This window comes from Cynara cardunculus (assembly GCF_001531365.2).
Source record: "Cynara cardunculus var. scolymus isolate 2C chromosome LG 2, CcrdV1, whole genome shotgun sequence".
Lineage (NCBI taxonomy): Eukaryota > Viridiplantae > Streptophyta > Magnoliopsida > Asterales > Asteraceae > Cynara > Cynara cardunculus.
Genome location: NC_037529.1, coordinates 6,881,373 through 6,905,120, shown reverse-complemented (window position 1 = coordinate 6,905,120; position 23,748 = coordinate 6,881,373). Strand labels below are relative to the sequence as shown.

At 33.2% G+C, this 23,748-nt stretch overlaps 1 protein-coding gene, 1 long non-coding RNA gene and 1 other non-coding gene across 5 annotated transcripts; 1 reads left to right on the top strand and 2 right to left on the bottom strand.

The window, feature by feature from the left end:
* The first annotated feature begins 2,831 nt into the window (after positions 1-2,831).
* On the top strand, positions 2,832-14,453 carry LOC112506792. Of its 3 annotated transcripts, none has more exons than XM_025111068.1 (9): positions 2,832-2,941; positions 7,357-7,431; positions 7,554-7,654; positions 7,838-7,918; positions 8,553-8,725; positions 9,415-9,510; positions 10,998-11,251; positions 11,623-11,840; positions 13,876-14,453. In XM_025111068.1, the coding sequence occupies exons 3-9, from the start codon at positions 7,565-7,567 to the stop codon at positions 14,242-14,244; spliced, it is 1,281 nt and encodes a 426-aa protein (XP_024966836.1). In that variant the 5' UTR covers positions 2,832-2,941; positions 7,357-7,431; positions 7,554-7,564; the 3' UTR covers positions 14,245-14,453. The 3 variants fall into 3 exon arrangements, with proteins under 3 accessions (XP_024966836.1, XP_024966835.1, XP_024966834.1); XM_025111067.1 differs by having other exon boundaries at positions 7,554-7,918; positions 10,998-11,041; positions 11,114-11,251; XM_025111066.1 differs by having other exon boundaries at positions 7,554-7,918.
* A 2,937-nt stretch (positions 14,454-17,390) lies between these two features.
* LOC112508203 lies at positions 17,391-18,019 on the bottom strand. The gene is made up of 2 exons (XR_003068626.1): positions 17,871-18,019; positions 17,391-17,512 (listed from the first exon to the last, which is right to left on the bottom strand). It is a non-coding gene; the product is annotated as an uncharacterized LOC112508203 (long non-coding RNA).
* Positions 18,020-19,372: 1,353 nt separating this feature from the next.
* TRNAH-GUG lies at positions 19,373-19,444 on the bottom strand. The gene has a single exon. It is a non-coding gene; the product is annotated as a tRNA-His (tRNA).
* Between the last annotated feature and the right edge of the window lie 4,304 nt (positions 19,445-23,748).

Here is a 23,748-nt window from a genome sequence, read left to right as displayed (position 1 = left end):
TTTTCATTTTGAAGATTGCAGATTGTTTTTATAAACAATTAATATTTATCTTCTACTACATTTTTTTAGGATTCGGGATATTCATAGAAGGAAAAAAAAATTATATATTTTCGAACTAAAACATAATTTGATAATTTTATATTATAACCACATTCCATGTCACAATTTTATTGGATTTTTCATTATAAAACATAATATTCGGCTTTACACCTATAATATACCGAATTGATATATGTTATTTATAAATTATATTTTTATTTTTCACAAGAAATATATTACACCTCTCTTTATTCTTATAATAATAAGACAACCAAAACCAAGAAAATTAGTTATATATCTACATAATGTATTATCTGTTATTTCACAAGTTAACTTCTTTTACGCTACATATTCATTTTTCTGCAACCAATATATTTTAACTCTCTTTATTCTAACATAATAAAATATTCAGAAATAAAATTGTACCATAATTATTCTGATRTATTTTAACACTTTATATCGAATTCAAACTTATATAAACATTTTTCTACAACCAATGTATTCTAACAAAATAAAACATTCAGAAATAAAATTGTAACACAATTATTGTGATACCTTTTAACATTTTGTATCAAATTTAAACTTATCGATGCTTTCTTTCATCAATCAACAACGGTAAAGTTACCTAGTTTACAATAAACAAATTTAAAAAAAAAAAAAACAAACAAAATGTTGAACATTTTTTAAACTGTAAACTATGATTCATATGCTTTGAGCCGAAATCATACCGTGAAATGTGATTTTGCGGTTTAGAGCATCTCTGGTGGAGATTCTTATAAAACCATATTTTTGTACTTTTTGTTGCCATCTCATTTCCAACTCATTAAATTAAAAACTCTTTTGTCCACAATGGTAGTTCTTATAAGAACCTTATTTTTGTGGGTATCATTGATTTTCTCTACATCAATAGAAATTATAAAGTCAAGAAAATGGAACAAAAACCTAGAAAAAAAATCATTTCTCACAAACTTCATGGTAAGAATCAAGGTTCTTGTACAATAACCTAAAAAGAATAAGGTTCTTATAAAAACTGTTCATAATGATAATTCCTATAAATCATTTCATTTTTTGCTAATAAGAACTTTTCATGATGGTAGGTCCTACAGGTCACTTTACTTTTTTGCTAATAAGAACCTTGCATTGAAGATGCTCTTATATCTAAAGCATTTCAATCTAATAATTATAAAATCATCACTTTAAAATAATATATGACGTTGACATCCATACGATAAGAGTTTTAATATGTCTAGTACATAACTAAAACAAATCAAAAAGCTTCTTACTTACACTGGATGCAACCGGAAAATTAACTTCTTGATGATAAGGTGGCCATACATTATATTCCATCTCGACTCCCAACTCTCGATAATTTATTCATGACACATAAGAAATTTAAACCCTCTGAAAGTAAAACATAAATAATGAAGCATGGGTTTTGAACCATAGTAAATATATATATATATATATATATATATATATATATTCGATCACAAATCAAATATTTTAAATATAATATTTATATTGATTCTAAAAACTATAAAATTCAACCAAAAAAAAAAAAGTATTGAAGATTCTCAAGTTAAGAAAAACAAAAGAAATCGAGATAAATTTATATATATTTTGAGTTGGAGATTGAAATATGCAAGTAAAAATATTGAAAATTAAATTTGGTTAATATGAGATTATTAGTATATAGTCAATCTACAAATGATTACAATAACAACAAAATAGAAATTTTGTATATAAATTAGAAAAATACTAATTAGTCAAACAATTATGAAAAACTATCACTACAACAAAATTAGGTTTTTATGACGCCAAAAAAATTAAGCGTCCTAAAAACCCATCTTTTTAGAGGACGTTTGTTTTTATAGAAAACTTTTTTAAATAGTATCATATAAAATGGTTAATGCGACGCTTTATATTAATCAGTCGTCACAACTACCGCCCAGCCACTATCCACGCATGTGGGTGCGAAGGGGCGGGTCAGGGACGAGGCAGGTAACGAGGTTTGTGTAGGGTGGCAGGGCAGGGAGGGGTGGAGTGGTAACTATAACAACGACAGTAGTGGCATGGTGTCGGTAGAGTGTGGGCGAAGGGTGGGGTAGGTGGGGCTGGGGTGGTAGCTGTAACAATGACGGTAGTGTCATGGTGGTCAATATGAGTGAGGTAGGCGGGGACTGGGGTGGTCTAAACAAAGATGGATATTTCAATTATTTTTTAGAGATTCAATTCTAATTCCTATCAACTCAACACATAGTCAAATTTCATTTCAATTCCTTCAAACTTCTTTGAGGGATTCCAATTCCAGCAAATTACATTCTGCGAACCAAATTCCCCCAACCACTATGGATACCACCATTCTCTCAACCTCTTTTGCTCCAAATTTCCCACAACTGCCATCGAGTAACTTCTCAGTCATCATGGAGACCCCATTTCCCTCAGGTCCTCAACCTCTTGTAGCACTACTTATTATTCGAGATCGAACAAAGAAAGAAAATGTTAAAATGACCATCTTATCCTCGTACTTATGAAGTTGGTATCCATTTAGTCCAGGGACCAAAACCATGACACAATACAAACCATAGGCGTTTTATATAATAAATGAAGTTAAGGGACCAAAACCGTGGTTTTTACCATAATACAGGGACCAAACCGTGATTTTTATCAAAGTACAGGCACTAAGCAGAGAGGGTGACAGTCAAAGTCATCACTGACGCCCACCTCACCTGTTTTAACTGACGTGGATGACTTCACCGAACCAACAGCGCAAAACGATTAAACCAAATGGAGACAAACAAGTCCAACAAATTGGAATACGATCTCTCAGGTCAATCCAGAGTGATTAGTATATCTGTTTCCAATTGAAGATCGAGTGGTTCGTTGCAGGATTCGAGTCCAGGTGAAATTTCTGTTTTTCCGTGTTTTTAGTTCTCCGAATTACGACATCTTTTTCTTCCTACTGTTTCTTTCCCTGAATGTTATAATGGAATCTCCATTTCGTATGAATGTGACTGCCTAGATTTACGATTCGAAATCATGATTTCTTTTTTTATTTTTGGCATGATTGTCGGTGATTCTGATGAGTATTAGCTGTGAAGATTTTAGGGTTTTGCTGTAGCTTTCGCTGGTGATTTTAGCTGTCATCAAACAATTTTGGTGTAGTGATCTACAAGAGATCGACTAGGTAAAAAGGCACACATATATGTTGGGAGGTGCCACCAATGTTGCCTCTATCGCCTTGGATAGCTGGGATCAAGGGTGATGCGCCCCTTGTGGGGTCCTAGAGAAGTGCCCTGAAACCTCTTCGAATTTTAGGAAAGGAATTACTTAGGAATTTTGAGTTTCCCGTTTACTAAACAAGCTCTTACCTGTTCAATTACTTCATCGAGTGTACATAACGAGAACCTAGAATCTTACCGGGCGATAAGGAAGGCAAAGATCAAGAGTCTTGCCTGATAAGTGAGGCTGATGACTGTTACCCTGTAAGCACTTGTCAGGTTATAATCGGTTACCGTTAATCCATTTTGATGGTTGGGAATGTTACCCCATAAAGTAAATGAGAGTGGTTACTCTTCCCAATAAGCACTTACCAGACAAACATTTGGTAAACGTCCCCTAAGAATGAAATCCTTCTTGAGTGTGGTCAGAAGCTTCTGGTTGAGAAGGCCTCATGATCCAGAGCTTCTGAGTCGACCTCTGATCCATTTTCAACCTTATTCACAAACAGTTAAAAAGCTGTGCAGTTACATATTAACTGCCCAACTATCTATAACCGTCGATCTGTCGTATAGTATGTAAAATGTGGAATCTGGGTGTATAAAAAGGAACTCGATTTTATAGCCTTTAAAATCAGAGTGATCATTGGATTATCCCGGTATTCAATTCGTGATACCCCGGTACTCAATTCGTGATACCCAAGGCTTACAGGGTCAAATTAGTGTACTTGGAAAGCGAACTTTACACGATCCAATTGATTTATCCTGTCTTTTTGTGATCTAGGACCCTCAATTTCTAACAGCTTCGACCATAAAAGTCAACTTTGGATCTTTCTGACTTAAAGATTTATGAAACACATCACTTAGGTTTTGTCGTACATAGTCTTTCTTTATGTATCTTGCCTTGTTGTTCAATTTGGCTTCTATGGTTAACCGGTTTAGTTTTCAAATTCACCTGTCTATCTTCTGTTATACTGCAATATTGTATCCAATATCAAGGGAATTTCTAGGCAGAGATGAAATGACCAATCTAGCTTTGGATTTCACATATGGCAATTTGCTTTCAAAATGCAGTGATAACTGATGGATTAATTAACTTAAGCAAAATAGAAGTCTTGTCATTAGCTTTCATTTCTAGTGACGTAAAGTATTCCCCAAATATGTTTGGTAGAAAAATTGAATTTTGAGGTCATACTTGTCACTTCCTGAACAAAAATTTGTTCCAAATTTAGATGATATTTTCTAACTTCCATATTGCTATAAGCTTTAATCATCATGTTTGGCTTTGAAGTTGAAAATTAGTGTACCCAACTTCAAAACTCAAGTTATACCTCCTTTTTATTAGTGTTGAGATGTAAGTCTAGTGTGATAAATGGAGATAGTACTTAATGGTTCTATCTAGTCTCCATTTATCACTTTTCCATTGCTATGTATAGGCAACATATATTTGTGTTGTTGGTTGTTATTGTGGGATGGAGGTATTATTCGTTCATATATCACCTCTTTGGTTTTTTGTACAAGGAGCTTAACTAAGCATACATCTACACAGGTGACTGTGGTGTAATTATTTATTTAGTTAGTTGAGCCCAATAGACTGTAGGAAGAGTTCAGATGGCAACTAAGGTTGTTTACCCAGTAAGTGCTTACTGGTAATTTTTAATATCTTCATGTAACTTACCAGGTAAATTTTAGTCCATTATAACGGCATAGTATGAAACATGTTTATCCGGTAAGCGCTTACCGGGTAAGGGTCGTTACTCTCACTTACCGGGTAAGACTCTCGGTCCTTGTTATTGCTCTTAGTAGATAAGATTCTCAATCATTGTCATGTTCATTCGATAAGGTAAAGTGACCCCGTAAGCGTTTAGTAAACGACCCCTAAGTCATCCCTCCGTTAAGAGTGTGTTCTCCTTGTTTGGCGAGGGATTAGAATAAACATGATTAAAACAAGTATTAAGAAATTTATTTTGGGAACAAGAGATCAGTTAAGCTAGATGAATGGATCAGCACATTGTTAGGCAATTTCTTTGTGGGATCAACTATTACTTAAAAGGGAGATGTTGGAAATGACTTAAAGCATTTGTGAAGTTTAGGTAAAATGGAGCAGGAGAAGTGCATTTGAGAATTCATTTATTTTTCATGTACCTGTATATGATAAAGATGCTTACGCCATAGAGGGCCCGGTTCAAGTAATAAAAGTCCAGGCCCGGTCAATTAGGTCTACTTAATAAAATATAATCATCAATAAAAACATATACCCTATTCCAAAGAGAGTATACTTTCTATATTTGAAACACATATTTTATACCTTCAAATTTCAGAATGGACATGAATGTCTTCAGTTTTTTGAACTTTCAATATGTTTGCTTATTGTATTATGTCGTTACATATAGTTTGATCAGTGTTCAAAAAAGCTCGTCATGGCGTGCGTCATGGCGCGATATGGCGAAAGACGCGTCTTCGCCGTTACGAAATGACCCATAGCGTTTCGCGGCGCGCGTTTTTTGTAACACGTGGTTTTTTTTCAAAAAAAAAATAATATTTATTTATTCTTTTATTTTTTATCTTTTGTGTTTTTACACTTTTAACTTTAGATTTTACATTTTTATAGATCTAACAATCTCATCACTTACAGTTTCGCAAATTCATAAACATTACAGACTCACGGTTAAAATGAAGTTGTAAAATTATCTTTCTAAGTTCTATATTAAATATTTAATCAAAAACCTATTTTTATAATAATAATCTATATATTTTTCTTCTTCTAATATGAATGCACTTTTTTGTTTAATATCATTATCTGATTAGATAATATATAGAAAACATATATCTATGTATACAATTCTATATATACATAAATTTGCCGCCTTATGTCACGCCTTGAAAAACACTGCGTCCTCGCTGTGGCGTGTAAGGCTTGAGGCTTGACCTTGCCGCCACACATCACGCCTTTTTGAACCTTGAGTTTGATGCATGATATTTTCTTAATCTACATGCAAAATAAGTTTATTAATGATTGGGTTAATAATTGCAGTATATCTAACGCCTAAAAGTTAAATCTGAACTCATCTTGGAGATAATGGGAGTACTAGGAAATTACAAATTAAGAATTACAAAATTAAAATACATGAGAAATAAAAGTATAATTATTAAATTGCAAAATGAATGAATGATCAAAAAAGAAATAGAATTGAAATAACACACATTAAGTGATATCAAATTAGACAATTGTTACAGCAAATTGAAATTCACTATGAGAGGTCATACTTATATTTTATTATGGAAACGAAAAGATATTGTTTTGGGTGTGTTTCTTGATACGAGTTTACATGATACTAAGCCTTTAACTAAAACAATGTCCCTTGACATATTTTATCATATTCTGTTTATTTTTATTCGAACTTTGTGGAGTACATTCTCTGGGCTAAGGTCTAAAGAAGAAATAAAAATACAAACAGTCTCTCATTGTCACCATAATACTTATGATGTGCATTATACGTGTACAACAACCATTATCCCAAACTATGTTTGATGTTTGTGTTTCTCCATTTTTTATGATTTTTTAAATATTTAATCAGGTAAAAAGTATAATTGTAAAGTTTGTAGTCTGAAACCCTTGTAAGCGTAGTCCAACAACTAGCATTCAAATGTTTGTTTGTGTTTCCTCCATTTGGTTGCTCTTTGCAATTTCTTTTTTTCTTTTCCATTTTAGTAGGTTTTTTGCACCTCATATTAAACTAGTTTACATTCTAATCTGTAGAAGGTTTATTTTTGTATATTGTGGAAAAATGGGTGGATTGCTTATAAGGTTGACTGTGATGCTAATTACTTTAGTTTGTAAAGTGAACCTTGTAAGAATTTGAATTTGTCCTATTACCTTGATATCAGTTAAGATTTATTCTACTATCAGTAGCTGTAATGCATATTCAGTTAGTATTGTTTTCTCTTAGAAGTGGTCTAATTATTTTAAACTGGAGACAGTCACCATTTATACTTATTTATATGCCGCATAAGTATTGTATCTCCTAAAATCCGTTTAAAGTAAGCTTTCAGATGACCATTGTGTCATTACACGTATACTCATTCCATGTGCTTGCAGGTTGATGACCTCAAGACCTTACTTAAATGTTGCATAAGCAACAAGACAGTTGCATGTGAAGCTGCGGTCTATTTGGTATAAACAGTTTTCTGAAGATCAAGCTTGGCAGCTTGAAAATGTTTGTTTTTATAAGATGGGGATTCTTTCCTAGAGATATCGTTCACATTGTTTCCTGAGTTACACAATTTCTTTATCAGATTTCTTTATTATGGGAGACTCATTTCAGAATCATGTTCCATCAAGAAGCCCTGAAGCAGCAGGTTCCATGGCCAGCAGAAAGGATTCCAAATTAACTTTGGTTGCTTCTGTCTCCAAGCCTCTTTCCCACACATCTTTAAAGCAAATACCATTATTTAACAATGGGAAAATCAGAAAATCGCCTGTGAATGATTTGGCATTGTTTCTACTGAAAGTTGGTGCCTTGGAGACGGTGAGGAGAGTATCAAATGCCAGGTGCCCTTTTATATGGTCTGGTTTGCAGGCTTTACAAGTTTTCTGCTATCCACCACTTAAGTGGCTCCAAAGATGGGATCCTTTTAGGAATTTAATTAAAGGGGCGCAGGTTTGTCTTTGTGTCACTTTATGGATTAAAATGCATACAGATACATCTCACTATGAATAATGATGTTCAAATATCATGTTGAAGTTGCATAAGCATATCTTACCCCCTCGGTTTTGATCCCTGATAGACCGCCTGGATGACCTATTGATTCTAAAATGTTATCTAGATACTCATTGATTAATAGAGATATTTCTAACTCTAATAACTGTATAATATTGACAATAGGTGTTTTGGGACCATAAGTTGAATATAAGTGATGAACAAAATCATAATGACATATGCCGCTCATGTTGATAGTTATGCATCTTACATGTTCAAGTTTAGGAGCCTAGAGACTCATGACACGGATTCATAGCTAGTAAATAGAAGTCCAACACGGACAAAAAAAATTTAGCAACCTGTTCTCTATTCATTAGGATTCTAAAATATCTATTTTGTATATGGATCCGTTGACTGCATAATCTTAATGTTAGTTCTATGATCTGCATAACTTTGATTGTTTGTCATTGACTGTTCATTGCCGTGCCTCTTTGTTGCACATTCTGGAAGTAGGTCATAGGCCGCATTCATAGATCTAATGCATTACCCTTCATAATTCTTGAATGTTGATGGCTATGGCTTTCCTTGCTGCTAGATATTGTCAACGCCATTACTAGTGCTCTCCATTGCAACGACTTTCTCTAATCAGTCTGAACAAAACAATCTCGACTCAGATGATATAGAAAATTCAGATAGAAGAATTGATTGTGATGCTGTTCCAGAATCTCATTCTGAGTTGCCTCCCGTATCGTCAACTATTGATATGAGGTATGCGACGAAGCATAATCGTGTTTATTTATCGTTAAGACTTGGCTTGACTCGAATAATGTCTTCTAACTTTATGGATAAGTACTACTCATAAAAGATTGAAAACAGAGCGCTGTAATAGGCCTCCACATAAAGATTTAACTGAAGGGATGGCCGTTCAACAAGAAATATGTTCCACGCCACCACCAAGCCTTTCATCCCAAACTAGTGTGGTGGGTGAAAAATAAAACTCTATCAGGAAGAGGCAGAGAAATATAACCAGTGATAGGGCCACAACCTTGCTAAAGTTAAACGAAATGTTGGTGTAACATTAACCTCTAGTAGTGGGCAGTGTGATGCCTCAGGTTTGACCCATTGAAAACTTCCCTAGGTTCCCTAGGGTAGAAACACGAAAAGATAAATGTAAAACAACAAAAGGGTATACAAAGAGGGTTAAAGCAAAGAACTGTTCTGATCTAATTGAAGGCTTTACCTTCTTTGTTCCATGTCATCTCTCACAAAGTCGGATAGGCTATTCGTGTGTGACCTATTATTAGGCTTGGATTTTTTTCACCACTAACACTTGCATGAACTTACACATGGAAGGGTAGCTATCTCTTCAAACCCTTCACAGTTTAGCTCAGAAAGTTTTCCTGCTTTATCAAGATATCTTTATAAGTGTTTAATTCGTTTTGACATGCCATTTGCAGGGTCAATGATGAAGCTCAGTTACATCAATCAGGTAGAAATTGGTTGCTTGATCTTTATAGAGAGCTGGACAACCAGGGTGTTCATTTACCTGAAAGGTGATTTAGTACAATCAGGATATATATTTATTACATTCTTGGAGTATATTGATATAGTGATAATGGGTAAAAACTGAATAACAAGGTGAAATCTACAGAGCATATCAATTTTACATGCTAAAGAGACCATGGAGCAAAAGAAACCATGATCTACTAGTAAGACACAATTATTTTCTTAAAAATATTTGTTAGGTTCATGCATGAGCATTGGCTGGTTTAATAAATTAGGGTTTAGTATCCCCTATGTATATAGGATTAGCCAAGTCACCAGGGAGGAGAAAAATTATTTAATAAGTGTATTTTTAGTTTTCTAGGGTAATAGGACTATGGTTAGCAGTTATTTTATTGGAACTAGTAGCTACCGTAGATTGGGGGCTAGAGTGCGGATAGATGGGATAGCAATGCCCAACATGGTCGGAGTAAGAGGATCTGGTTCTAGCACTTCATTTTAAGTGGTTTGGTGTTTTAGTATTTTAGTACTATATCCTCGCCCTTACTTTTCGTGGCTGGTATTAACCTTTTTTCCTCGTATCTCCTTCCTGATGTTGCTATTACTGTTTACTGTCATTACTGTAGACAAAGAAAAGAATTTTTTGACCGTTTCTTTAACACTCTCTAAAACCCTTTTACAAGCCAAAGGTATTAACTTAAACAACCTCTCTATCCCTTGGGGTAGAGCAAAGGTGTCGTACATCCTACGCTAGGCTTATTTTCCTGGGCTGACACTTTATAGGTTGTTCACAATTTTATTTGGGTTTGGGCAAAGGAATAACCAGTTAAATTGGGATGACAAGATCGGGTTTTGCTTGCAGTGTTTGTTGTTGATATTCATTCTGATTTTCAAAAAGAAGAAAAGAATAAATATTTGAAACCTGGTCAGATGAATACAAATGGGGTAACATTTGTAAGATACTCAAAAGGGAATAGCATGCATATTATACATGTAACAGAAGTAGAAGTAAGAATTTGTCACTGACATGTAAAATATATTATGTTAAGTACAGTCATAATCATTTGTATACAAGTTGTCAGTTCAGTAGTGGTTTTGGATCTGACAAGCCACCAACCGAGCCTTGAAAGATCCCCTGACATTCACCACTACCGGCTCAACCACTAGTTCAAATCAGCAGTTTCAGTGCGGATTGGCAGTCCATGGTTATTTTGGTGACCCACCCAACATAAATTATATGGAGGTTAAAGAGGGAAGGAATTCTTTTGATAGCTTGTAGAAGGCATACATGGCTTAAATAGTTGAAGTCGAACACAACTGTGTCTTGAAGTCTTGAAAAGATCTGATCAATAAGTTCGGTCTCACCTCGAGTTATCTAGCTGCATTGCCACTCAGCCACAAATCCCCTGCCATACTTTGATCTACTTATGTATTTCAGAGTCATCATGCTGTTTCACCATTCTTATATCGACTTGCTTTGCGTTATGAGTATTTATCTTTAAATCTTTTGTTTAGTGACACACTGATGTTTATGCAGGATAAATGAGGATGAGCTTTGTAAGTTCCATTCTGCTGCAAATGGTGATTTTTCTTGTTTGCTTACATTAGTCAAGAAGGCAATACATTGGAGGGAAACTTATCGAATTCTTTCAGAAGAAGAACTTGAGATGTGGTCAAATATGGTCTTTTGGCATGGATTTGATGTTGAGAACCGCCCCTGTCTTGTCGTTCGGCTTGTTGCTTGCGTCAGCTTGCCGCCTAGCGAAAGACCTCGCTTTGCACAAGCCATTGGTATGTTCAATTCTATTTGTTTTTTGCAGTTGTAGTACTTCTCCTTCCTACTCATGTGATTATGACACTTGCAATTAATCTTTCGAAGACTTGCTCACCAACAAAACTTGACTTACAAACTTCATGTTTTGCACTTACTTTCCACTCGGGGTAACGGCATCATTTTATTCTGTTTCTATATCTCTCTCTATGCCATCAATTCTGCCAGTAAAGACAAAAGTCACCTCTATTGAGATTTTATTAAATCATGTATATTTTTGTCACATGTGGTTGATTAAATATGGTAAGTTTCTTGCACCACAGACTGCATGTAGATCCCAATAGCTAACTTATAGACACAATTAATGCTGATGTTATTTTTGCCATCACAGTATCTCAGGTAGAACATGGGATCCTACATCTCGTAGATGCTGAAAATCCTCAGATCACAGTATTGGTGGACTGTGAAGGACTGTCTCTAAGGTTCCCCATGCAACTACTTAGATCCTGTTCAGCTACCCTGCAAGAAAACTACCCAACTCGGCTGGGCTGTTTGTTTATTATTCGGCTTCCTCCAGTTGGAAGAGTTATAGCACAGACTTTTATTCAAGTAAGCTTCATGCTCTATTGCACTCCATGTACACTTCTTTGTTCCAATAATCAGAAACATGATAAAATTTAAAAACCAGTTCTTCTTTCCACAATCCAGGTTCCCTTTTGGTTCTGTATGAACAAGAATTTTGGTCCTAGCCATGGGCCATAAAATGATGTAAACTTCCCAAACTACAGGAACTTATTTACCATCTTTATTTTTGTAATGTTTCCATCTCTAAAGTTTTGGCCAATACATAGCAGTAGACTAAGAAACTTGCATTATTTCAGGTATTATAGTTAACATAGTAATTTAAATATTTTTATAATTAATAGGCTTTATTCCAAATAAGTAAGGGATATATATTTATATTATCACTAAAATTGACTTCTACTTCTCCACAAGGGAATTGTAGGCAACGTAATGGACTTCGCTTATCTTTCAAGTCCAATTCAAACTTTTGATTCAAATTGCCCATTTGACTGTAAATCACAACACAAACAGATCTTATCTGCATCTAGATCTAATCTATGTTGTTCTTCACACTTCGGTGATCTTTATGAGGATGGTAGATTGCATGCACATCTTTAAGGCTTCACTTTCTCATTCTTGGAGCACTTCCAGTAGTTCTACAGAACGACTGTTTTACACATCACAAGGGATGATAGAAGACCAAAATTGTAATTTATAGTCGATTTTCACCACTTACAATTTCCTCAAGCACAAATCCAAAATGTCATGAATCACATTTTCACGATACATAAGCCTTAATTAGGTATCAACATTCAAACTGTGATTGAATTAAGTTTAGCCATTACAATTAACATAGTAGCAAATATTATACTCCAACTTGATAAACTTATAAATATTTTGTTTGGATAAACTTCTCTCAGCATTCTAATTTTCCCGATAGATAAATATATCACAGCCAGCATACAGCACCTCATCTGAATTTCCATGCTGAAATTAGCAGCACTTAAATAAAATCTTGACCAATCTTACCAGGGGTTCCATCTCCTTTACCCAAATAAAGTAAACCCTTGACCAGTTACATATCAATGAATGCATTGATCATATATTTTCTGTGTCGAATATTGCTTTCCAAATADCTGTTGTTTACTCATTATTGGAATTCAGTAAATAATAATTTTTAACCACTCAAAATTTAGTTCATAGTTAATATGTTTTAGTTCTCTAATTTAAAAGCCATTGGAGWATGAAGTGTGAAACTCTCAAATGTGGATGTCACATGAATAAGTTATAAGCTTTTGCTTTTGGTCAAGATATCTGTTTTCTTTCAGTCATGCTTAGCTTTCAAATTTATATTAAGTATGGCTTGGGTTTTAATTTATTTTCGATTTTAATCTCCATTCAACAATTATTGTCTATTTTATCTTCTTCTTTTTTGTAATCTTTTACATATTTTTTTGGATATAGGGATACAGTATATTGGTATTCAAATACATTATGAAGTTCAGGTTTTAGAAATGGATACCGATACACCAATATCCATTTAACAATTGTTGGATGCGGGCATGGGTTGTCATTTAAATATCCATTGGAAGTTTATAAACAAATACTCCCTCCATCCCAAAATAAGTGTCCACAATTAAATTAGTACACAGTTTTAGACATGCATAATTATTATACTTTTTAGTTGATCAAAAAACAATTTTATTTCTCTCTTATCAACTCTTAAATATTCGTGCATTAATTAAGGGTAGATATGGAAATTTAGTTATTTGTTTTTGAAGGTGGACACTTATTTTAGGACAAACATAAGTAGAAACATGGACATTTATTTTAGGACGGATGGAGTATATGGTTTGTTATTTGGATGCAGATACTAACAATTATATTCGACCTCTTTTAACATTTGTTTACTACCTATAGATGAATACATGTCTACTTTGGAAGAATCAAATTGTTCTAGGTCAATTATTGCTGTCTACAATCATTTTAAATTTATCAAGCAATTAACTTTTCTGAGCTCATAAATGTTTATAGAAACATCATGCTGTAAAAATGTACTTACTAAATTATTCCTTATTAGGTTCTTAAACCTGCAACCCGACAAAAACTTAAGATAATAGGTCGGATGTACAAAGACTCCCTCTCGGAATACCTCCAAACATTCCCATCGTATCTAGGTGGAGAATGTGCATGCTCAAGATGTGCAAAGCTTAGCAACCCCCATATGCAGCTTCCTGAATTCAACCAAGAATTTAGCAGCAACAGAGAACTAGATGCAGATATCGACAACACCGAGAGATTTTCTCCAAATTATCAGTTCCCTGATGTGAATGAAGGTTGTGAGAAGGTGTTGAGATCTGCTGTGGTCGGCATTCTCATGGTCTGGGTGTTGATTGCTCTTATAGCTGGACTGGTCGATCCTGAAAGCCGTCCAACGTTACCACACTGAGGTATGAACACACTTTTTCTTTTGGTTTCATTAGATATGATGTGAATAAATTGTGCATATTTCATTAGATGGTCTTTTGCTTATTCGTGCAATAATCTGTGTCCTTATTATGTATTTCTGTGAACTACTAGAGACCCTCGAATGTATACCACTATAGCGCTTGCTCACAAAAACCCTTTTATGTATATCGAAAGTTATAGTTTGCTTCACGTAATTTTTAATGGGCAGCGTGTTTCTTGAGTACCGAATTGAATTCATATGACCTATTACAGGTTTGTGTTTGAGATTTTTGAATACAATGTGTTATATTAGCAATGTAAGCCTTGAATCTGTTGGAGATTGTCACCAGATTCAAGGCTTACATTAGCAATATGAGGTAGGTAAATGCACACCTCCATGCTAATTTCTTCCTTACATATATCAACATCAAGACTTACTTTTTACATTTTCAGTTGTATGATTTGACCTTATTTTGATATAAATAGATGTGCATATAGCAACACCTATTTTTTCGACTTCTCAACAAGAATCGAACCCTCTTCAATGTTGTTCCCATCCTCAACTTCCACACTCACCGCTCTAAAGCTGTGATGAATATAGGTTATGTCATAGGGCTCCTACCTGTAGGTCGCCAATTTTAATCTCCTCAAGGCCACCGGAGAATTTCCTAACTATTTTCTTCAAGGCCACCGGAGAATTTCCTAACTATTTTCTTCAAGGCCACATGGAACTTACGAAGGTGCTCACAAGTTGGCCCAAACTCACGGTTTTAAAGGAAAAAAGAAAGAAAGATGCATTTGACAGTTACCCGCCTTCTTCGAGTTTCCATGTTCTGTTCTTGGACGCTTGAAGGTGCTGCAGAGAGTTGGATTGTTACTCCCACTATCACTTTTCATCCTTTTCCACCTTCACCCGTGACAACACCATGAAACTTTGTGTAAAAAAAGAAGAATTATGGAGTAATTGTACGGACCCAGCTCAGGAATACTCGGACAACAAATTCTGGTACAGCCTGTATACGTTTTTAACGGTGGTACAAAATAATTACCGTAATATAAATTGAAATTAAAATTAGTTTCAGTTATAAAATACTGTATAAAACACAAAGAAATCAAATTTCATTTCAATGATTAACTGTTAGGGGTTGTTTGGTTCATTGATTTGGATGGAATTGAAAGGAATTGGAATGATCAAATCTTTTGACCAAATTCCAAATACAATGTTTGGTTCATGGAATAAAATTGATGGAATCCTTTCAATTCCAATAAATTCCTTTACTCACAGATTTTACATTCCACGGCAATACCCTCGGATTTCAATTCCTTTCTGACAAATTCCTTTCCTAATCCAAATTCATTCAACGTTGCATCTATCATCTCATCTAATTATTAACCATCAAAACTCAATTTGAGTTTTGACATATTACTGTAGCTTCTCAATTTTTCGGCAACGATGTAATATGGTGGCACTTGTGAAATCATTAAGGTGACACTTTTAATGGTCTAGTCTTGAATGTTTTTCCAATTGTGTGGTGGCACGAGACCCAGGTGGTGCATGTGGTGTCACAAGCCATCATTTTGTTCATCCGTCGAAGTGTAAAAAATTGTAGGGTCATGAAAAGTGTCATTTTATCAATTTGTTGTGTGTCATCGTATATAATTTGAAATTACAATGAAGACACAAGTTTCTCATAGCAGGTAGGTTTGCAAGGCTTTTCTTCAGCTTCAAACCTCAGTTTGAATCTCATTAGTATCATCTTCTTGGTTTTTAGCTTTTAATTTCAGATTTATTATGTTTCTAAAAAAATAGTAAAAGACTTGAACACAATACCTCACATATGAAAAACAATGAATTAACCAACTAACTAATGACGATTCTATAAAAAATATCCTTATATTTACTTTTTTATAGTCAAATGATGTCATCACTGAAACTGGCATACAGACATAATATACCTGAATCTGAGCTATGCAAATATGCCAATCCCAGGTCCATTCAACCAGCCATTTATGAACAAGCTTGTGTTTAATAAAAAGGAAACATAATTAATATTTTTGTCATGTAAGCAATATATTGCATGTGTATAAACAATGACACAACATAAAAACATATTAACTTGTACGATGTCAACGAAATTCAAATTAACATGTTATTGATAGCTATAATTGATTTATTTTTTTAATATATAATGTTCTATTAAGAAATCATTTAAAAGTACAATGGTATGATGAAATAGATGAAAGTAAGCGTGCATTTGGTACATTGGATATGACAGAACAAAATATGGATTATTGTTTTCATGTTTGGTAGAACTTTTTATGTAGAAATAGAACGGATAGTAACATAGTGGAATCAAGTGGAATAGACCTGTTCCACCCCACTCCATGGAACAAGGTGGAACAGTGTCGAAGAATAGTGTGGAATATACTTATATTTTACAAATATAACCTCAAAATAAAATCTAATTATTTTCTAAAACATCAAATAAGTCATTTTTTTATATTTTATTCATTCTATTTTATTTATTGTATTTTATTCTTATTAAGCTCACTATATTGTCCTCAAAATATTACTTTTACACGGTTTATATATTTTGATTACTTCATGTAGTTTATTAAATATTGATAATAATAATAAAATATAGATAATGTATAAAATAAAGAATGGAAAGTGCATAAACTTTTTATTTTGACGTCACTTTGAATGTTTTGACGAAACCTTTCTAATTATATATTGTTATAAAAGATATTTATTTTATCATTATTTAATAAATTAGTCAAAACATATAAAATATATAAATAGATCATTAGGAGTAAATTGGTCATTTTATGTGTTTAGCCATTTTCAGTTTTGTCTTACCAAACATTGAACAGTTATTTAGTTATGTTTTGTTATATCCTCTCCTGTCTGGATATCAAAAGCACCCTAAGAAGGCGCTTGGTTCGTAGCAGTCTGAGGGAATTCAAAAGAATTGAAACGATCAATTCCATTGATCAAATTTCATTCAGTCGTTTGTTTACCTGTGGAATGAAATTGAATCCATACATTCCACCATCCATGCATTTGGTCTTCCATCATAGTTAACGAAGAAACTCAATTACATCCCATTTTCTAAAGAGAAAATTATCTGTATCTTCTCAACTTGATCTTAACCGCCGCCAACCACCACTGATCTGAACCACCACTGACCAGCAGTCATCTTCTCCGGCCATCCTCCAGTCATCATCTCCGGAAGGAGAGTGAACATAATAGAGAGTGCGTCTCGGGGCTACCAATAACAGAGAGAGATCTCAAACACACAACAGAAAATCAACAGACCAAACCGATTTTTGAAGGATAAAATCAAGAAAAAAACTCATTCTTGTAGACAAAAACAATGACCCAAACCAATCTTCTGAAGAACAAATACACAGATTTGGGTTTTTCATCATCAGTTTTTCCATCTTTCTCAACCAGCGAAAAGGCCATAAATAAATCAAGAACACAAAAGATATCAACTCCATCAACAAGAACACAACAATAGCAAAAATCCCAAATCTAAATCAAGAGGCCTAAAATCCATTCCATATCAAAAAACCATAACCAAAACCTTAATATACGAAACGATTTCTAGCGAAGGATTTTACCAAAAATAAACGACGCAGACCTTCGAATGCTTCCTTCCATATTGGTAAATTTTCATTTGATGTAGAACCCCATAACCTTCGATAGGGGGTTTCAGATCTGGGATGGATATATGAGGTCTTTAGTTCTAGATTCGATGGAGATGGAGTCTCAACAACGGTGACCGACTTTGTTGGCGATGGAGATTTGGGGTTTTCAGAAAAACCTATTTAAAAAAAGTTATAAAGTAAAATAATTTTTAAATAAAATGGTAAAATGACAAAATAGCCCATCACATGAGGGGCATATGAGTTGTTTAACAAAGCTTATGTCAACAGAGTTAGGTCAAGGGATCTGATTCAAAGTAAAAACAAAACCACGGTGATTATACATGTAATTATTTTGTTTTGAGGACTCAATCCATAATTTGTATAAAACCACAGGGACCAAATTTGTAATTTACTCTATAACCTATATGAAAACAATAAATATAATAAAAACGGGTGAGGTTATATGTAAAAGTACCAAGTTTTCTGCTTGTTTTTTATTTTATAAATAGCTTTTTTTTACAAATGATAAGTTGCTTGTAATAAAAATATTATTATTATATATTGGTTATAAGAATATCAAATTTTAAGATACTGATAAGTTTCGTTTAAATATCAGTATTTATGATTTCAGTGATCTTTGAAGTTATGGAGTTAAAACTTTGATCTTATGAATCGTATTTAGATGCAAGCAATTTTACATGTTTGTTTTTGAATTTCTTGATGTATTCGAACACATATGATATACAGTCATCTCGAATTTAGACATCATGTTTTAGTTTTCTTTAAATTTGAATACAGATTCTTTGATCAAACACCATAATTTAGAGATGTTTGGCTCTAATTATAACATGGTTATAGAAAACCTGGCAAAAGAGTTAAATATATTAATTATAATGATTATATTTTTTTAAAAACTTAATATTAATCACATCATTTTTGGTCAGGTTATAAATGATTAATACGATTCAAATGAAAAGGGAAAAGTTTTTTAAAAAAATAACATTCGGATTTTGTGTCATTAAGTTCCTAAATTTTGTATGAATGGAAGCTTGGAACATGGAAACGTGAAAAAAGAAGTGTGAATTGGAAGGGGAGAGTTCTTTATTGCTAAGGGTAGTTGGGGAAATTTAGGGGAAATAAATGGCCTCGTGTAAAGGTGTGATGTTTTTAGCTGATCAATTAAGTCATCGACTAAGCGAATAAGCCACAACCGAACAACTAATTATATCTTAACGAATAAGTCATATTGGCTATACAGCCCATTAAGCCATGGCCGAACAACCTCTAAACATAATATAAGTAATAAAACTATAATAGATATTAAGTTAAAATTAAACAGATAAAAACAGAATAACAATATTCATTTCTGTTAATTTATTTTGATAATTGTTTATAATTTAATTTGGATATATTTCTTGCAAAAAAAGCAAAACCTAAGTAAAAAAAAATTAAAATAGCAAAAAGTTAATGCTTAGTGTGGCTGCTGGGATTCGAGCCCAGGTCTCCACGGCCACAACGTGGAATTCTTACCACTAAACTACAGCCACATCATGTTTGTATTGATACATGAACTTATATATATACATATATATATATATATATATACACTTTACATAAAAAGCTCCTTTGGAATTAAGCTATTTAACATAATTTATTAGAACAAAGTGAATGAAAGGGACCCAATGGATTATAAATCGTAAATCATATGTTTCTAATTCATAATTATTTTTAAAAAGAAATTTAGTATATTATTTATATTATATTATAAAGTATTTGACTCATTCTCTTAAAAATAAATTACCATGCATTCGGTACAATTAATTATTGCATATTACTTAAAAATCAAAAATGCCAGTTAATTATGCATATGTACATGTTTCTAAAGCATACTACTCCCATTGAAATCTTAATTCATCCCTACAATCCTTCTAATCCAACTAACGTCCATATAATCTCTCTTTTTTAAATAGTAGATAGCCATTGTTGATTTCATATTTAATGGGTGGGTTTGACTCAATATTTCTTATAATCACTGTCAACTTCTCTTCCCCACAGCTCGATTGCATCTCTTTCAAGGTAAGCTTCAACCTCATGGATTTCGACCATTGCTTTTGATTGATTTATGGTCTGTATCGATTTTTGTTTCTTTCTTTTTGACTCATTACTTATCGATTCTTTATGGTTTCTTTGTTTGGTTCTTTGTCGGTTTAGGTTTACTTTCTCGGAACTCGATTGTTTCTCATCCCCACATCTTGATTGCTTTTCTTTCAAGGTAAGTTTCAACCTTATGGGTGGCTGTATTGATTGACTATTGCTTGACTGATTTATGATTTGTACTGATTTGAATAGAATTGTGTTTTATCTATTATGTTGTGGAACACAAAGTTCACATAAATCATTCGACAAAAACTTTTAAAAATCATTTTTTATGCATAAAGTACCGTTTGTTGATGCATATTACTTACAATTCAAGATCACAAGTAAATTGTGCGTAAATACAACTTATAAACGCTTCATTTATAAATTTGTATAACTAACTATAGATAAACATAATCAAATATGGGATAGACATCTCATTTTGAATACAAAAAATCTAAAATATAATTAAAATAATCATTAGTTATAACAGAATACTTAATTACTATNTTTATAAAAATTATATTATTAAAYGATAAATAAATTACTTCGTTATTAAATCTAAATAAAATATTGAATTAAAGAAATTAAACAAAAAACCAGAACTTTAAATAGTAAATTTGATACTAATATCGACATATAATTTTTTTTTCAAATTTTTATGGTATATTTGAATTTTTATTTTATTCAAAAATAAAAACACTATCGCTTTCTCAAAACCACTAAAAATCATATTATATCGACATATATAAATAATAAAACAAAACATTAAAATTGAAATATATCTCGTTATATTATGCGAGCATCCTTCTATTAACATATAAACCATGAAGACAGAACATGTAATTTAGGGGTTGTTTACCTGACAAATACTTATCGATAAGAATCAACACTTTTATTTAACTCATTGAGTAAGATTTTAGTTTGTAAAAACAAAGAGCCATCGATCACTTAACCCAACACCAATATTATATTAAATTATTTTATTTTTTATTTATATTTAATGTTTAATATTTAATAAAAATAAAAGAAACCTTCTTTTGAAATATGATCAATCATTCAACTGAATATATGAGTTCATCAGATATTTAGGTATTACATATAATTTTGCAGTAATGTTCTTTAATGAGTTTCATTCTTGTTGGTGAGTTGTTTTTAGTAACCTATACATATTAAAGAGAAATACAAATAATTTTAAAAAGCCGCCAAAACTTTCATCGGGTTATCATATTGGTCGAGTTACTTTGGGCCTAACCCAATAGCTTCGGTTTGCCTCAATTTTGTATCAATTATACAGCGGGTTATCTCGGGTTGATCTCTTTCGGGTTGGGTAAATAATTTATTTTATTTCGGAACCTTCACCGAATATTAGGGGTGGTAATGGGTCAGGTTAGGTTCGGGTTCAACCCATTTATTAAACAGGTTGAAAATCTCAACCCAACCCAACCCATTTAATTAAATAGGTTGAGATTTTTCAACACAACCCAACCTGTTTTCTAAATGGGTTGGAAGCGGGTTGACATGTTTACAATTTTCTTAACCCAACATCTTAAATAAATGGGTTGACCCATTTAATTTTAAAATTTTAAATGAAAAAAAGACTAGACTATTTAATTTTTTTGAATAAAACACAACACAACCACAAATACAAACAAATTGTTTGAAGTTTGAATAAAACACGACCACAACAAATATATTGTTTAAAATAAATTGGAAAATTTTTAATTCTAAGTAACTCGACTTCCACTTTTTCCAATCCCAAAGTTTGGAGGCAATAATGGAGTAATGGACTAAATAATTTTCTTAGGGTTTCATGATGATTAAGAGTAATAGAGGCGATTGGAATTTGAACTTTCATCTCATGACGGTAGGATTTTTAATTAAGAATAAAACAAAATAAAAAAATTAGAATATTATATATAGTATTAAGAACAAAGTAAAATTATATAATATTTTAAATGGGTTGGAAACAGGTTGAACACGAGTTGAAAGCAGGTCGAAAAATTCAACCCACCCCATTTATTTAAATGGGTTAGATGGGTTGACCCATTTATTTAAATGGGTTGAAAATTTCAACCCAGCCTGCTAATTCTGGGTTGGGTTCGGATTGGGTTAGTGGGTTGGGTCATTTTTTTTGCCACCCTTACCGAATATTCATTGAGAAGAAAGTATGATTATGATATAAATGAACCAAACGAGAATTCTTAGGAAAAAGATATTTGAGATCTCTTTCCTTCTTTTTTTCAATTAGATTTATTGTCATAACTTGCATTTCCCAACAAAACGATCTACTTAAACCATGATCAAGACCAAATACATTAATATACTCCTAAAAAATAACTCGAATAAATTCAAGGACATATTAAGAAATTATGACCGCCTATGTTTGTAGTAAACAGTCTCTAATACTTATATTTACTTTTCTTAACGCTTGTTAATTATGATTTTATGTGTGGACAATTCCTCACCCATGGTTATAGACCCGAATCCATTAGTGTGTTCCAAACTCCTATCTTCCTTTCATTACATTATTTTTGAACAAGGTGTTGGAGGTTGTATCTGCACCCCTACCTCAAGAAAGCCGCATAAGTAAATATATAACTTACAGAAAAGTGGCTAATCCAACCAATCTTACTTGTACAATGGAAAGTGCCACCGGTTGGCGAGTTGGGTAGGTTGATCGGTTTTTTGAGCACCCCTACCCAAAGTGGTGATATTGTTCCAAATGCCCCCGAGACCTTGGGATCTTTCATACCCCCAGTCCAAAAAAAACCTCAGTGTAGGTGATTTTAATGTCATCAATCATTTGGTTTAACTGTTATTTACTTGAAATCAATTAAGGTTATAAAGCAAACAATGTGAGTTAGAAGGTGTAGAGTGCAGTCGTGCACACTCACTAATGTTTCCTCTACCACCTTAGATCGTCGAAAGGCAGGGGTCAAGGGGGTTGCGCTGCCTTGAGGGGTCCAAGGGGCAGTGCTCCTAGAGGTGTAAGAAGAGTCTTACTTAGGAATTTTTAAGTTTCAGGATGTTCTAGACGAATATCAGAAGGTTGAAACCTTCTTGAAGTTATTCCTAAATTTAGTAAATAAAATTGCCTAAGTTCTTAGAGCATTTAAGCCTTCAGCTTAAAGCTTATGAGCCTTCGAAAAAATTCTCTAAGTGAGAAGGTTCAGAGCCTCTGGTCCTTATGATCAGAGCTTCTAGACCATGTGGGACTCTGGACATTCAGAGCCTTTCATCCTTATGATCAGAGCTCTGAAATTCTTCTGACGTGTTGCTTCTGACTCAAAGCCTCTAAGTCAGTTGTAACTGTTTTCTAATCTTATCTATAAGCAATTCTAACTGTTGAAGTTACATATTAACTGTCAAACCACTCGAAACTGTTGATCTCTCTCATATTAATTGTCAAGCTACCCATAATTGTACGAATTTGTGCCTTAATTCGTTCATGTGATTTCTGGATTATCACAGTACTAACTTTGTTTAACCTAAGCCATTTCTAAAGGCAAAACATAGTAAAGTGATTTCCAATACACGATTTGAGAATTTTATCCAAATTCATACTAACTACAAAACTCATATTCCCCAACACTCGGGACCATAGAGATTAGTAATGATTTTGACCTACAAAGAATTCTTTTCAAGATTAAACCACCACCACCACTTGGCTAACAATTCGTAACCTTGAGGCTCCCCATACCTAACCCCCCCC